This window comes from Pteropus medius, unplaced genomic scaffold, assembly GCF_902729225.1.
Source record: "Pteropus medius unplaced genomic scaffold, Ma_sr-lr_union100, whole genome shotgun sequence".
Taxonomy (NCBI): Eukaryota; Metazoa; Chordata; class Mammalia; order Chiroptera; family Pteropodidae; genus Pteropus; species Pteropus medius.
In genome coordinates this window covers 14,258,117-14,275,620 of record NW_024349799.1, presented here as the reverse complement: position 1 = coordinate 14,275,620, position 17,504 = coordinate 14,258,117, and the positions used below count along the sequence as shown (strand labels likewise).

The following is a 17,504-nucleotide window of genomic DNA, read 5'->3' as shown; positions in this document are numbered from 1 at the left end:
TTTAAAATGGCAGTTACTGCTACTGTATCTCATCTCACTAATAGTATTCTGCCTCATATTATATTAATTTGAAATGTGCCTTACTCCCCTATGGCAACTAGATTATAAACTCTTAGAGGACCAACTTGGTCTTTTTATTACTACCTTCTACTGTGACTGACATAGTGTCTTACTCATGGTTGGAAATCAGGAAACAGTTTAATGAATGCACGAACATATTTTTTTTACGATCATCTTTCAGAAAGCAAGTTATTACAGTGGGCTGTATTCTATTGATTTTTCACAAACTGTGAGGAAACTAAATGCCTATACATTAAAGGCTGTCCCCTACACTGGTTCTCAATGCTTTCCTTAAGAGATATATGTAAATAGACTATACAGAAATGAAAAGATTTACATGTTCCTGAGAACTAAAAGTATTACAAAATTCCTAATTATGGTAAAAATGTTTCTTCTTTTACTCCTATATGTTACACAGAGTACATATGACTACAACATTAAAAACAGATAAAAGAGACAAATGATAAAAGTTAGTTTTCTAAGATAATTTCTGGAGGTAGAAACGTAACTTTGGTGGCTGGATAATACTGGGTTAGAGTTTTGGATGCACTGAATATTCAATTATTTCTCCTGCAAAACTGTCTTACTACTACAACAAAATAAAGGATCTCTGGGAAAATTCTTCTCAGAGTACACATGATTTATATCAGTTCATGATATGCTAATATATACTACAGTTTATGAAACATAAGTGTCATACTTATGAAACTTAAGTATCATAAACTTATCATAAGTGAGATAGGCGTCACTAGATGGTCCAAAAATGAGAAGTCTTCAGTTTTAATTAGATACCTAATTAATTTAACCTTGTCAGCTGTGTTTAGTTGCAAAAAAATGTCAAAAATGTGTATGCAATGCTAGATTATTAAAGATGAGGTAAAGAGATAGAAGGATAAATCTTTAAAATTATGGATTGAGATCAGCATAAAAATACTGGAGATCCTTAAATAATTTGATGTAAGATTGAGTTTGTATAAAATCTAGAAAAAAACCAACTATTTCAGTTCCAGGTAAGTAAAAGCTACTTTGATAACTACCTGAATATATAACTATTGGGGCAAGGAGAGGGTGGTGGGAATAGGTGGTAATCAGGAAGGGAAACACAGAGAGCTTTAGTTACTGGTAATGTTACAATTGTAGGAGATGAGAAAAAAACTCATGAAGATATCATCTAAGCTGGACTTTGAATTAAAATAGGAAGGTCAAGGTTGGCTGGAATCAAAGATAAAACTAGAGGAAGCTAGAGATAAGACCAGCAAAGTAGATTAGGACCATACTGTTTAAAGAACAGTGAATTAGGAATTAGAAATCTTGAAATCTAAATTATGGTTCTGCTGCTCGATTTGCTATTAATCATGGATATATTCTAAATCTAAATCTGAATAAACATACTACAAAATATAAAAAAAGTAACTTACTCAATATCCTTTCGTACTGATCCCATGAGATTCTCCCTTTCCCGTACTGCCATAAAGTTTGCTTTGGTTTTATGGAATTCATGTGTATAATCCTGCAATAAATCAATATCCAGTCTCAAAAGCTAATTATATATTTTCATCTTGAGTCGGTTAGTTACCCATTGTCATCATGTTATAAATTTCTGTCAAGAAAACTGTTATTGAAGAAATCAAACTGCCAAGAGGTAAAAATAACATTATAATCACTTTCCTGAAAAGTGACCAACTTCTTTTAAATGAAAACAATTCAATGCTAGAGTAATAGTGCCACTAAATCATCTTCTTCATTATCTTCTAGAGTACCTTGTTTTATGGGACAGAATTGTAAAGAAATAAATAATTCTGAGATAAAACGACTTCAAATAGTCTAGGATAAAACTTAAGGGACTTTTTCTACTCATTAGTGCACCTAATGGGGCTTATTTTCAAATTTCATCCTTTTGAAATTTTTGGAGAAATTTAATTCTTAAACCGAACAGAACAGAACCAAGAGAACTATAAACTTACAACTCTGTCATAATAAATTACCTACTGATGAACATTTTAGTTTTCATTCTTTTTGCTATTAAAAATGCCCCAATAAACATTCTTATATATATATTTTATTGAACGCTCTCTCTCTCTTTTTAAAGTGTAAAGATTAGATGCCTAGCAGAATAACTAGATCAAAAAATACTACATTTAAATTTACGTAGCACTTAACTGCACCAATTTATGTTCCCAGCAAATGGATGAATGCCCACCTTTCTATACTCTTGCCAGTAAGAGGCTATAAGTGTTTCAATATTTGCTAATCTAACAGGTGAAAAATTATCTCATTTTGATTTCTGTACTTTTATTTGGGAATGTAGCTGAACATTTATGGTTTTTGGCTACTCATTTTCTGTAAACAAGTTCATATCCTTTGCCTATTTTCACATTAGGTTATCTCTTTCTTATTTCTATTATTTCTCTATATATTAAACAAATTAGTCATTTGTTGTAGTTTCTGATATTAGGTGTTGCTTAGAAAGTCCTTTACTGTCTATGGCCATGCCACCCTGAGCAAGACCGATCCCATCTGATCTCGGAAGCTAAGCAGGGTTGGGCCTGGTTAGTACTTGGATGGGATATCACCTCGGAAGACCAGGTGCTGTAGGCGTAAAAAATAAAAAATAAGGGATTGTAAAGTCCTTGCAAGGGTTGCCTCGCCTAAAAAAAAAAAAGTCCTTTACTGCTCAAAACATGTAATTTCATCCATGCTTCATTCTGAACCTTCATGGTTTTTCTACATATAAGTCTTTGATCTATTTGGAATTTATTCTGTGTAGGAGGAATAAGAGAATTTGAGGGTTCTCCCAAATAATTAACCAATTGTTACAGCTCTACTTATTTTATTATCTCTTTCAAGTTTTTAATTTTTTATAAATAACTTGTTAGTTATTTATAAATAACTGTCTTAATTATTCTAGCTTCTTAACAGGTTTAATATCTGGTAGAACTAGACATTCTTTACTAATCTTCATTTTCACATGTTTTTTATCAGTTATTCTTGTATGTTTATGATTCCAAATGAACTTTGGTATCTTTCCAATTTGAAAAAAATGAAACAAAAAATCCTGTTATTTCTATTGGAAAAGCATTCAATTTATAGGTTGATTCAGAGAGAAATCTTCCCATCCAAAAGCAGAGTAAATTGTCTATGTTCCTCAGTAGAGTTTTATATATACAAGTCCTATACATACTTAATAAGTTTATATATAAGAATGTTATAATATTTTCTAACAGGCTACTCTTTGCATGAGAAAAACTATTTTTATATATTAATTTTGTAATCCACCATCTTACTGCATGTATTTCTGATATTTTTCAAGTTAGTTTTCTTGGCTGTATTAGCTATACCATCTCATCACTGCCACATAATACAAATCGTGTCTCTTCCTTTCCAATATTTAAATCTTCTTTCTTTTTACTGTCTAATTGCACCACCAAGAACTTCCAAAACAATGTTAAACATCTGTGGCGATTGTAGGTATCCTTGTTTGTTTTTCTTTAATTGGAATGCTTTTAGTTCATTATTATTAAGCATGATGCTAGCGTTTAATCTGATATACACATTTTTGCACTGGCTGATAAAGTATCCTTCTATTCCTATTTTTAACAAGAGTTTTTAAAATTAGAAATGGTTGCTGGCCTTTTTTAATATTAAAAATATTTGCCTTCCTATTTGTATACTATATAATATCATATGTAAGTCTTTAAGAGTTTATTTTATTTTTGGTACACTTTTAACATTTTCTCAAACAATATACTAAATATAGTAAATTACTCCTCTTCCATATCATCTTCAAAGCCTAATGAAAGTATACCCTAAATCACCATATTACTGCCTATGTATGACCATTGGCTATTTCACTGCTACAGTTAGCTAGCAAGGTCTCCCATAGTAGTATATTTACCTATTGATGAATATTATTTAATTTTACCAGGCAAAAGCAAGAGCTATTAGGCATTTTCAGAATTTTATAATACCAAGAAAAAAGTAAAAAAAGATAAGCTTCTATAGTGTGGCATTTATCCTCTCAGAAGATTTTTCCCTTTGTTCTCTTAAATACACATGGACACATTCTATTCAGGGATTTTTAAAAAAATCTTATAATAACATAAAAATCTCAATCCCAATATATTACCTGCAATATGTCTCTATGTCGTTGTAATGTATGCATCAATGCCGCGTTCAAGGAGGGGACACCCGCACTGTTGGTATATTCTGCCATTTTATCGTTTACTCCTGTAAGCTAAAAAAAAAAAAAAAAAAAGAATAAAGAAGAAGAAACAATAAAAAAATTTTAGAAAGTACTATAAAAAGATAAAAGTAAAGTAAATTATTTGCCTGTTTGCCTTTTGGCTAACAGCAAAAACAAACCAAAAACAAGAAGGCAGAGGCAAGGATTCATTTCCACCAAGTAATACATATAGCTAAAATAACAACCATGGCTGTCATCAAAATTCAAGTGGCCTGGGAGGCACACAGCTTGAATGAAAGGTTGATTTCGATAAACATGTCTACATTAATATAATCTAATACCATATCTAACAAGTACACAGTTATTAGCAAAACAGCCATTTAAGAGAAGGAGCTTACCCTTGCCAAAAGCTGTTCAATCTCAATTGCCATTGTTTCAAACATTCTGTCTTGGTTTGATCCATTTAAAAGGGGTGTTGTGTCAGAACTAAAGAGACATTCAAGTAAAGAGAATCCATTACTTAAATCTAATTTTTTAAAACATACTTAAAATAAGGCAATTATTCTTAAAGAGGTCAAGTGTAATCCCTGAGACATTCACTGTTTCTTAAGAAGCCAAAATTTTTATAGAAGTTTTCCTGTAAAGATCACACATGTCCTAAATATTAAGTTTAGTATAAAATATAACTGAATATAAGATTTTCCCAAGCTTTAACACATTCAATCTTAATAATGTAGAGACATTCCAAATGTTTGTTTACTGTTTCCAAATTAAAGTAACTTAAGCCATGGCAGTGCCCAATTACATGATGAAGCTAAAAGAACAAATTATCTGAAATAAAACTGTAGAACTAATCAGTATGGCATATAATAGGAGCCATAAAATGTATTATGGATTATGCTATGGAATCTGTGAGGAATAATCTTTTAAATTTTTGCCCCAAAGTAATTATGGATGCTTAGACCTTAAAATAAGTTCTCTTTTCTTTCCTTGACTCTTACCAAGAATAAAATAAAACTGAGATTTAAATGATCCACAGATTGGATAACTAGTTATTAAATAATCAGGAACTGGCTTTAAGTCTAACAGAGAGAGCCATGTCCAGTAGGGAAGTGGTAGTACCAACCCTCTACATTTCTACTTACATTGTGCGATTGTTTCAGTTTTGTGCTGCAAAAATGTGTTGACCTCTTTTAAAATCTGAATAGTCAGTCGAAAATCTAACTTTTTAAAAGTGAAACTTATGTTTGACAGATTAAAATTCTAAAACCACAGGCCCTGAAAGTTTCTTTTGTCTCTTCTGAAAAACCACTAACTTTCATTAAGTCCCCAAGTGGTATGTATTATTACACGAGCAGCTCAATACAGATCTTAGTTATACTGAACACAGATAAATACCCAGGCAATGACTATGCTCACCAATCTTACTGACGACTTTGTCCTGCCCTGTGACAATGAATGGGTATGGCAAATGAAAATAGATTAAATCATCAGTTTAACATCAAAATAGTATTTTAGCTACTACTATTTCCTTTCTCCATATACACTTCCACAGGAATACTAACAAGTAGAAAAATAGACAAAAAGTAGCTGATAAGGATTTTTAACTATTTTTAAAGATGTTTAACTAGGTCCAAATTTTTTTTCTTCTTGAAATATTTCAATCTATTTGCCTTAAAAAATATAAAAATATCTAATTCTTTATTATGTCTCAGAGCCAATCCAAGGTTCTGTGGTTATCTCTTAAATGTGCGCAGGCAAAAATGCTCTATATACTACTAACACAGATCCTTCCCTGCCAGATATATGAAAAAGAATAATTGGCCAATGAATGTAAACTACATAAGGCAGGAAAATGTCTGTGTTTCACTCACAGATATATGCCTAGCTCCTAGAATATAGCTTGGCACATGGTAGATGCTCACTGAATATTTGTTGAATGAATAAGGGGGCAATCTCTACATTCGCCAGTCTCAGAAGAGTATGTGAATCTAGGGAAATGGTCAAAAATTCATTCTCTACAACATTAAAAGTCAATTAAATAATTCATTTTATAGGTATGTGATGATTCACCATTAAGTTCTCAAACAGAAGGTAAAAAAATTAATCCTGGAAGGAAAATTCTGGTCATCACTGAGTTCATTCATTATGACATGTTTTCAACCTGAGCAACAAACAAAACACGTTAGAATGCACATTGGATCTTGATCCTCATGGCCTTAGGTTTCCTATTGAATGGGATAATTAGGCTGAGGTAATTCCACAAAGTCAGCCTTAATTTGTTGTAGAATTTAAGAAATGTCTTCAAGGTAATTTTTCCTTTAAAGGAGCCATGAAAGCATTCAGTTCATGAAGGAGAACACAGAAAAAGCATCATGTAATTTTATCTTTAACTATCTAAAGTTTTAAAATTGTATAATCATTGGCATAGCCAAAGAGGGGACTTAAATTCAGGAAATATGCTTTCTAGTGATAAGTTTACTCATAGAAAAGAACATTCTTTATTCTCTTAACTTGCTAAAGCCAGGCCCAAAGCAATGCACTGCAATTAAAGCTACGTGACACGCCAAGAGCTTACTTTTAGAAGCCAGAGTCAATATGCTGGCCCTGCTAGCTTTCATTCTTTAATAATATGACCTATTAAAAAGAAGTAACACTTTGGCTACAGTGTATATGAGTCTTTTTGTTAGAATGTGCAAAGAAAGTTTTAGAGCATGGGATGTGGAGACAGAACCACCTGGGTTCAAATCCAAGCTCAGTTTTTGCTATTATTAGCTGAAAAATATCCTACCCACCACTAATCCTTAAAAAAAGTATGTACAATAAAGAGAGGATCACAACTAATAACTCTGCTACCCATCAGTTTCACTGCTAGATATATAAAAACATTTTTATAAATAAAAGCGGTCTTTATATAAAGCTCTTAGAACAGTACCTGACACTGTCAGGTATTCAAATTATTATTAATTAGCAAAAATTGGAAACAATGTCCATCTACAGAATACACTGTGACATAATCATACATTGTAATTCTACACGTAGCAAACGAATATACCAGATTTAAATGCATCCATAGTTTAATTTCAAAGATAACCTTAAACAAAAAGCAAGTTGCAAAATAACTACAGTAGGATACTATGAATTAAGATCATAAACAGTACAGTAAAAATACATAAAGATTATGGGGAGGAAAAAAATGGATGCCATCAGGGGCTCTGACTGAATTGGTAATGATTATTTCTTAAACTGGGAGATAGGCACATAGGGATCCATTATATTATTCTTTATACCTTTCTAAATGTCTTAAATATTTCCTAATATATTTTGAAACAAGTAGATAGCCTAAAGTGAGCATAAGATTCAAAGATTGAAACAGAATTACCATACAATCCAGCAATATATATACTGGAATACTACTCAGCCATAAAAAAAGATGAAATATCGCCCTTTGCAACAACATGGATGGACCTTGAGGGTATTATGCTAAGTGAAATAAGTCAGACATAAAAGAACAAAAACCATATGATTTCACTCACAGGTGGAATAAAAAAATAAAAAATAAAAGAATTAACACAAAACAAAACAAAACAAAACAAAACATAAACTAATAGATACAGATAACAGATGGGTGGTTACCAGAGGAGAAGGTGATAGGGGGAGGGCAAACATGGGTAAAGGGGGTCAAACGTATGGTGACAGATGGAAATTAGACTTTTGGTAGTGAGCACACTAGAGTGCATACAGATATAAAATTACAATGTGTATACCTGAAACTTATATAATGTTATTAATCTGTTACAACAATTTTTAAAAATTAATAATATATTTTCTATGTGTTCAATATAGTAGTATACTAGATTTCTCAAAAAAGAACCAAAATTAAAATAGCTTGGATGATTAATAGTGAGGATACACTGCATTAGATGCATTCTAAAATGCCGGAATAGCAGTAAGAATACTTTGCATTTGGATAGCTCCTCAGATCCATTTGGCAATCAGAAGATAAAAGAAATACAATGTGGGCAAATCAACCACATTTTCTTTCACTGACTGAGCTAGGAACTTATTTCTGGCACAAACTCATTTTTAAGCCTTAGCATTTTCCTCCTGACACTGTCATAATCTTTGCCTAGGGATACCAAAAAAAAATAGTCTCAAGAATAAAGAATTTTTATAAATCACTATAAAAAAAAGAGTAAAAATAAAATAAAAAATTTGGCAATAGAACAAATTACAGTTATATATTTTAGTTTAATTTGTAATGCTATAAAAATAATTTAAGGCATAAGAGACAGAATCTGGTAGTACCTATACCTGTCGCGTCTTCCATCCCGGGCACTGCTGTGACTGTAACTTGTACACAGTTTACTGAAGGAAACTAGTTTCAGGTCAAGTTCATTTTCGAGCTGTCGAGCCTGTTTCCTGAGATCTTTAAAAAATTATAAAAGCAAATAATTAGACACAAAAAGTCCATTGGTAGATATAAAACTCCCAAAACTATTCTGAAGAAAACAAACTATGAAAACGATCATATACTGATCTAGATTCTCCAATAAAGAAAAGTGTTAAAAGGAATAAACCAAAGACATACCCAGGAAAGCAAACTGTCACTTATTTAAACTTCAGATGGGGCAAAAAGGGGAGAAACAGTGGCAGATGCAAATTTTCAGCTTTATTCCAAACATAGTTAGACAACAAATGTTGTTCTAACATCCCTGAAATTATTTCTATAGGAATAATAATTTTTATAATTCAGGGGAAAACAGAAAATACAAATCACAAAGAAACTGACTATGGTTTACAATCAGCTTTGTATCAATTTACCAGCTAACTTTATAAAAAAGAAACTATTACTGTTTTTGACAAAGATTTTCCTATCTCTTTACGTTCCAAAGCTTTATTAGGCTTATGAAATTCTTAATAGTAGAATGACTTAGTGATTGAGCATAAAAAAAACAACCGACCAAAATAAAAACATTTTCTTTTAAAGCTCACTGAAAGAAATTTGGAGAGGCTGAAATTAAAATGAACAATGTGCTACTAGTAAGATCAAATATAAGTATGACAAAAATAAGAGTGTAAGTTTTGAAAGAACAGGAACAAGCAAGCAAGCAGAGAAATTGGTATAGCAGTTTGGTATCTAAGTGGTTGATTGAGAGGAGCCACAGTTCAAAATTCTACATCTAGATGTGAGTACTCTTATCATGGAGAAGTGGGGGGTCAAAACGAAAGGGCTGAAATATAAAAAGAAAATAAGGATCTCATCTTTCAGAAATAAGGAACACAAATATTATTTCAATATACTTACCAGTAACCAGAAGTTGGAAGCACCATAATACAATGGAATATATTTTCACAGAGACCAAATCTTTAGAATCTCAGCTCACCCTAAAGTTCTGAGAGTCTGAGAACTGACTCTGAAATTTATTGACAATCTACTTAACCTATGAACCTCAGCTTTTTTATTTTTAAACCCCTACCTTCAGGGCTTTTCTATGCATTAGTAATCATGTCTTTAAAGTATATGACACAAGAGTAGGTTGTCAATAATAAGCTGCTATAATTATTACAGCACGGTGCTTCAAAAAACGGTAGCCTAATTCCTAGCATTAAAGATAACAACAGCCACTTCTACATAACTTAAAAATATTTTCTAGCTAGTACACACATTTCAAGCAGTCATTTTTAATACATGTTTTAAACTATAAGCACACTTCTCTGTAACAAGCTACTGTCTTCCCCAGTAGAAAACATCAAGTAAAAGCATTTTGAAAGTTATGACAGGCATAAATGGATGAACCTAGAATAAGTATCTTAGACCCAGTGGCTGATAGTGGCAATACTGTTTTTTGTAGAGGTTTCCAGAGGTTTCAGTGGGTAGCAATAGGAAATAGATTAAAAGGGAAAAAAGATTCGGAGAGCACAGTTTCTATGTTGCAGTAAAGCAAAGAGACACTTGAAAGAAAAAGGTGAGCCTTGTTTAATCTTTGCTTACTATCATGGTCCATGGATGAGTTTTACATGAGCCCACTTTATCCGATCATATTTTCGGAATTAAATAAATGTACTTGTCAAATCGGAATTTTTTTTTTTTTGGTATAAAAGGTATAGCAAATGCAATAATTACAATTCACACTGGTTCTCTCAACTTTCTCTTTTTAACAAAACCGATCTCCAGAGCAGAGAGTAAAGTTATGTCCTCTGCCTTCAAATGCGACACGACACCCAATCCTCGAAGTCCCAGGCTGAAGCAACCAAGGGAATCCAGTAGGAGACATTCCGCTCATATACCTTCCCTCGATGAACCAACCAGACCGACAAGTTCTTCCTTTCTCTTTTCCTACTCGACTGTCTAAGGCGCTGACTCCTCCGGTCTCCTGCGCTCTCAGAGTTCATATCCCAAGACTCGTCGTCCGAGTTCCGCTACCCTCCTCAACCCTGTTCTGCGGAGACTTAGGCCTGTCTTTCTCTACATCCCTGCTCAGCCCTTTCCGTCCAACTGGTGCCCTAGGTCCCGCTGCTATTCAGGTCAGCCTCCTGCCCCAGACCGTTCGGTCTCTTAGGTCCCTAGGCCTCGCGGCTCCCACTAGACAAGCCCGGCCCCTCAGCACGGCCGCTCCGGAGGCCCCGCTCTTTTCTCTGCTGCCTTGCCCACGATCCGTTCTCATTCAGCCCCTCCGCCCCTAAGCGAAACCCACACGGAGGCCTCGCCCTCACCTTCCCAGTAATTGCTGGTTCCTGCCGCCATCTTTGTTGTCCAACGTCAGTCGAGATTGGAGAGTAGAGTTGGCGCGAGCCAGAGAGTCAACTTCCCTCCTTCTTCCGCCCTGGCGCCCGGGCCGATGGGATACGTGAGCTTCCACAGACACCGCCACCTGGCGGTCAGTTCATCTTCTTACACATTTTGAGCGGCAAAACTGAAAATTACAGGTTTAGCTCCTGACACTTCCTGTCTTTCTGGTTGTCCTATCGGTTCTTCGCGACCCAAACTTGCATCATCGCTCTAAGTTCGGCTTATTCTTTTCTCAACAGGGGCCTACCTGGTTGAGAAAAATCATCCTTAGACACAACTCCCTGTTTCCCTCACCTTTTCTAAATGTGTATCTTCAGCCAGCCTCTTTTCTTTCTCAGAGCCAGAGGTTCTTTCTTCCCAAGACCAATCCTCCTCCCACCTGTGTCAGTGCTCCGTTATCCCACGATCTCTGACTGTTTATTTGCTCTTCTTCTTCGCTGGCCACCTGTTCCTCTATCTGCAGTAGTTACAGTCCCAGCCCTCTTTTCAGTCCAGCCACCAAATCTAGAAAATGTGTACTAACTGCTTCCATGTGCCTCACCCTGTCCTATCAACTTGTTAAAATTCTCTGTCCTAACTCACTCTTTCTAGATACATAAATCATCACAGTCTACTTGTGTCCACATTTTACCAGTTCAAGTGAAATGTAGAAACCTTATCTCCTGTAAAAATTCTTAAATCACACCTGTTCCTTTTCCCACTCCCATTTATAATTGTCTTTAATATTTCCTCTACATTCATTGAGAATCATATCAGATAATGTTATAATTTTTGCTTAAACTGTCAAACAATTTATAGAATTCAAAAGAAGGAAAGCCTACTGTGTTTACCCGTATTTTACTCTTTCCATTTTTCTTCATTCCTTCCTGATATTCCAAGATGTCTTCTTTTATCATTTTCTTTGTTTCAAGAAATTCCTTTAGCCATTTTTTAAAGGGTAGGCCAGCTACAGACAGATTCTATTAGTTTTTCTTTATCTGAGAAGGTCTCAATTTCTCCTTCATTCCTGAAAGATATTGTTGCCAATAAAATCTGGGGTTGACAATTTTTTTTTTTCAGCGCTTGAAAAATGTGGCAATTACTCCTGTCCTCCACAGTTTCTGATGAGAAATTGGCCGTTACCAGAATTGTTTTTCCATTGTAGCTAAGGCATCTTTCTTCTCTGCTTTCAAAACTTTTTCTTTTTCTTTAGTTTTTGGAAGATTGCTTATGATGTGTCTCAGTGTAGATTTCTTTGGTTTTATCCTGTTTGGGATTTGCTCAGCTTCTTGAATCTTAGATTTATGTTTTGCCAAATTTAGGGACTTTTCAGCCATTAGTTCTTCTAATACTTTTTCTGTTCCATACTCTTTCTTCTCACTTTCTGATGACTTGAATGCTAGATCTTTTGCTATAGTCCTACATATCTCTGAGGCTTTACTAATTTTTTCAGTCTGTTTTCTGTTGTTCAAATTGGGTAATTTCTACTGTTCTGTCTTCAAGTTCATCCACAGGCATGTCTTTCCCTTGTCCCCTCCATTCTGCCATTGAGCCCATTCGCTGAGTGTTTTATTTCAAATATTAAATTTTTTGGATCTAAAATATCCATTCAGTTTCTCGGTATATCTTCTACTTCTTTGCTGAGACTCTTTTTATCATTTCTTCTAAGTTTATTTGTAATTGCTCGTTAAAATATTTTATTATATCCTTGTCAGACAATTGCAACATCTGTGTCATCTTGATATTGGCAGCTGTTGTCTTTTTTTCATTCAGGTTGAAATTTTGTGGTTCTTGGTATAATGAGTGATTTTTAAAATTGTATCCTTCATATTTTAGGTATTATAAGACTGGATCTTCTATAAATTTCTGTTTAAGCAGAACTTCTTTGACAGTGTGCTGGTGGAGAAGGTGGGGAACTGCCTTGTTATTACCAGGTGGGAGTGGAAGTTCAGACTCCCCCTTGGCCTCTGTTGATATCCCCAGTGTGTGGGGGGGTGTCTTGTTACTGCTTCCCACACTGACATCATGGCACGGGGCCTCATTACCAGTGTGTGGGGTAGAGGTCCTGACTCCCCATATGGCCTTCTTTGACACCACCCAGGCAGCAGGGAGTAGTACTTCATTACAGCCAGGTGAGGATGGAATGTAGGCTCCCTACTCAGCCTTTGCTGGCAGAGGGTAGACACAGGCCTGTTTTGTTTTGTTTTGTTTTTTTTCTGTAGAATTTGGCTGGAGTAGTGCAATCATTGTCTAAAACTCTTCTGTCTTAGTAGGCTGCCTTTTTCCTGTTTTTTTTTTTGTTGTTGTTGTTATTGTTTGTTTGTTTTGCCAGAGAAGGCTTTTCTTTGGGATTTTTTTTTTGGTCTGCACCCTTTGACATTTCTGGGTTGCCAGCTTCTCTAGCAACCATTGTAGGATATTTGAGGAAAAAAGAAAAACTAGGGAACTTACCATTGTGTCATTTCTTGGATCATGAGATCTCTAGCTGGTCTGCCTTCTTCTCTCTACCTTACTGAGTCTTCTTACCTGTTTTATATATAATGCCTGAGGTTTTTGCTGTGTTTAGTGAGAGGAATAGAAGAGAAATACATCTACTCCATTTTGTCTAAAAAGTCTCCATTTAATTTAACAGATTTTAATTCTCCACTAAAATTCTTCATCTTGTCTTCTACTTTCTTGAATTGATTCATTTTAATTTCTGGCTGATAACTGAAAAATCTATAACTCCCATGGGACTGTTTATATTTTTTTCCTAATCTTTCATCACTTGATAGTCTTTTTTTTTAAATTAAGTTTATTGGGGTAACATTGGTGAATACAATTATATAATTTTCAGGTGTACATTATAATTTAACATCTGTATATTCTGTTCCACCCAAAGTCCAGTTTTCCTTCCCAGCTACCATATATTTGAGTCCTTTACCCCAGCCTACCCCCCCCCCCACAGTGACTCCCACCCCCGCCCCCATCTACCTCCTCATCTGCAACTAGTAACCATATACTCTAGTCCTCTGGTAACACGACTAGTCTATAATTCCCATGTCCACGGATCTCTGTTTTGTTTTATTCTTTTGTTCATTTAAATTTTGTGCTTTTTTAGGTTAATATCCCACATATAAATGATATCATGTGATTTTCAACTTTTTCTGTCTGGCTTATTTCGCTTAGCATGATTATCTCGAGTTCCATTCACGTTGTCTCAAATGGCTGTATTTCACCTCTTCTTACGGCTGGGTAGTACTCCATTGTATATAAGTACCATAGCTGCTTTAGCCGATCATCTATTGTAGGACACTTCAGTTGCTTCCATATCCTGGTCACTGTGAATAATGCTGCTATGAACATTGGTGTGCAAATATCTTTACGGATATGATTTTTTAAGTCTTTGGGGTAAATGCCCAGTAGAGGGATTGCTGGATCATATGGTAAATCAATTCTTAGTTCTTTGAGGAACCTCCATACTGCTTTCCATAGTGGTTGTACCAATTTGCAGTCCCACCAGCAGTGTGTGAGGGTTCCTTTGGCTCTTCATCCTCTACAGCATTTGTTATTACTTGTCCTGTTGACTATAGCCATTCTAACAGGTATGAGATGCTATCTCATTGTGATTTTGATTTGCATTTCTCTAATAGCTAGTAATGTTGATCATCTTTTCATATGTTTGTTGGCCATTTGTATGTCCTCTGGGGAGAAGTGTCTGTTCAGATCCTCTGCCCATTTTTTGACTGGATCATTTGATTTTTTGTTTTTATTGAGTTACATGAGTTCTTTGTATATTTTGGATATTAGGCCCTTATCAGAGGTGTTGCTTGCAAATATATTTTTCCATTCTGACGGTTGTCTCTTTCCCTTGTTGACAGTTTCTTTTGCTGAGCAGAAGCTTTTTAGTTTGATGTAGTCCCATTCATTTATTTTTGCTTTTATTTCCCTTGCCTTTGAGGTCAAATTCATAAAATCTTCTTTAAGTCCAAAGTCCTTGAGTTTAGTTCCTATGTTTTCTTCTATGCATTTTATTGTTTTAGGTCTTATTTTCAGGTCCTTAATCCATTTTGAGTTATTTTTGGAGTGTGGTGATAGACAACAGTCTAGTTTCATTCTTTTGCAGGTGGCTTTCCAGTTTTCCCAGCACCATTTATTGAAGAGGCTTTCCTTTCTCCATTGTATGTTTTTCACTTTTTTGTCATGGGTTTACTTCTGGACTCTCGATTCTGTTCCATTGGTTTGTGTGTCTGTTTTGCTGCCAATATCATGCTGTTTTGATTACTGTCGCTTTGTAGTATAATTTGAAGTCGGGCAGAGTGATGCCTCCAGCCTCGTTCTTTTTTTCTCAGGATGGCTTTGGCAATTTGGGGTCTTTAGTGTTTCCATACAAATCTGATGATTTTTTGTTGTATTTCTTTAAAAAATGCCGATGAGATTTTGATGGTAATTGCATTAAATTTGCATAATGCTTTAGGTAATATAGTCATTTTAACTATATTGATTCTTCCAATCCAAGAACATGGAATATCTTTCTATTTCTTTGTATCTGCTTCGATTTCTTTTAATAGAGTCTTGCAGTTTCATTATATAAGTCCTTCACATGTTTCGTTAAATTTATTCCTAGGTATTTTATTCTTTTTGTTGCAGTTGAGAAAGGAATTATATTTTCCACTCCTTTTTCTGATGCTTCGTTGTTAGAGTATAGGAACGCTATGGATTTTTGAACATTGATTTTGTAACCAGAAACTACTGTATTTGTTTATTATTTCTAGTAGTGTTCTTGTAGAGTCTTTAGGGTTTTCTATATATAGAATCATGTCATCTGCAAATAGTGACAGTTTGACTTCTTTGTTTCCTATTTGGATGACTCTTATTTTTTAATTTATTTATGTGATGTATCACATTAATTGATTTGCATATATTGAACCATCCCTGTGCCCTGGGATGAAGCCCACTCAATCATAGTGTATAATCTTTTTAATATGTTGCTGTATTCAGTTTGCTAGAATCTTATTTAGGATTTTTGCATCTGTGTTCATGAGAGATATTGGTCTGTAGTTTTCTTTTTTTGTGTGTGTTATCTTTACCAGGTTTGGTATCAGAGTAATATTGGCTTCATAAAATGAGTTGGGAAGTATTGCCTCCTCTTTGATTTTTTGGAAGAGTTTGAGGAGAATAGGTATTAAATCTCCTTTGAATGTTTGGTAGAATTCACTGGTGAAGCCATCTGTTCCTGGACTTTGACTTTTTGGTAGGTTTTTGATGATTGTTTCAATTTCCCTACTGCTGATCGGTCTATTTAGATTTTCCAGTTCTTGATTCAGTCTAGGAAGGTTGTATTTTTCCAAGTACTGGTCCATTTCTTCTAGGGTTATTATATTTGGTGTTATATACTTTTTTGTAGTATTCTTGTATGATTTTTTGTATTTCTACGATAACAGTCAAATTTTTGCTCTTTCATTCCTGATTTTATTTGTGTCCTTTCTCTCTTTCTTTAGTGAGTCTAGCCAGGGGTTTGTCAATTTTATTAACCTTCTCAAAGAACCAGCTCTTTTTGCATTTGTTTTTTCTATTTTTTTTGTTTTGTTTTGTCTTCAATTTCTGCTGACTTTAGGCTTCATTTGTTCTTCCTTTTCTAGTTTTTTTAAACATGAAGCATTAGGTTGTTTATTTGGGCTCGTTCTTGTTTTTGGAGATAGGCCTGTAATGATATGAGCTTTCCTTTTATGACTGCTTTTGCCGTGTCCCAAAAGTTTTGATATGTTGTGCTATCATTATCATTCGTTTCTATGTATCTCCTATCTCTCTTTTTATTTCTTCTCTGACCCAGTTATTCTTCAGTAGCATGTTGTTTAATCTCCATGTATTTGTGGTTCTTCCTGCTTTCTTTTTGCAGTCGATCTCTAGTTTCAAAGCTTTATGATCAGAGAATATGGTTGGTATGATTTCAACCCTTTTATATTTGTTGAGGCTATCTCTGTGTCCCAATATTTGGTCGATTCTTGAGGATGTTCCATGTACACTAGAGAAGAATGTATAAGCAGCCATTTTGGGATAGAAGGCTCTGTAAATGTCAATTATGTCCAGTTGGTCTAATGTGTCATTTAAGGATGTTATTTCCTTATTGATTTTCTGTTTGGATGATCTGTCCATATCTGACAGTAGGGTATTTAGATCCCCTACTATGATAGTGTTTTGGTCTGTTTCTCCCTTTAGTTCTGTTAGTAATTGCTTTATATATTTCAGGGCTCCCTGATTGGGAGTATAGATATTAATAAGTGTTATGTTTTCTTGGTACACGATTCCCTTTATCATTATAAAGTGTCCCTCAGTATCTTTCTTTACCTTTTTTATGTCAAAGTCTATTTGGGCTGATATTAGTACTGCTACTCGTGCTTTTCTCTGAATGCCATGTACTTGAAATATCATTTTCCACTCTTTCACTTTGAGTCTATATTTGTCTTTGGAGCTGAGATGTGTCTCCTGGAGGCAGCCTATGGTTGGGTT

The 17,504-nt window shown here is 34.6% G+C and overlaps 1 protein-coding gene and 1 pseudogene across 2 annotated transcripts in view; one reads left to right on the top strand and one right to left on the bottom strand.

Annotated features, from left to right (window-relative positions):
• Positions 1–11,083, bottom strand: part of GOSR1 (golgi SNAP receptor complex member 1) — a 49,503-nt gene extending 38,420 nt beyond the window's left edge. Inside the window, exons 1-5 of one of the 2 annotated variants that reach the window (XM_039886214.1) lie at positions 10,961–11,083; positions 8,552–8,672; positions 4,642–4,729; positions 4,187–4,294; positions 1,479–1,570 (exon numbers count right to left, since the gene is read on the bottom strand). In XM_039886214.1, coding sequence (XP_039742148.1) covers positions 1,479–1,570; positions 4,187–4,294; positions 4,642–4,729; positions 8,552–8,672; positions 10,961–10,991 — 440 coding nt within the window. In that variant the 5' untranslated portion in view covers positions 10,992–11,083. The remainder of the gene's footprint in view (positions 1–1,478; positions 1,571–4,186; positions 4,295–4,641; positions 4,730–8,551; positions 8,673–10,960) is intronic. The other variant, XM_039886215.1, reaches the window with a different exon arrangement.
• LOC120621386 (uncharacterized) lies at positions 2,540–2,658 on the top strand (annotated as a pseudogene).
• Positions 11,084–17,504: the final 6,421 nt, after the last annotated feature.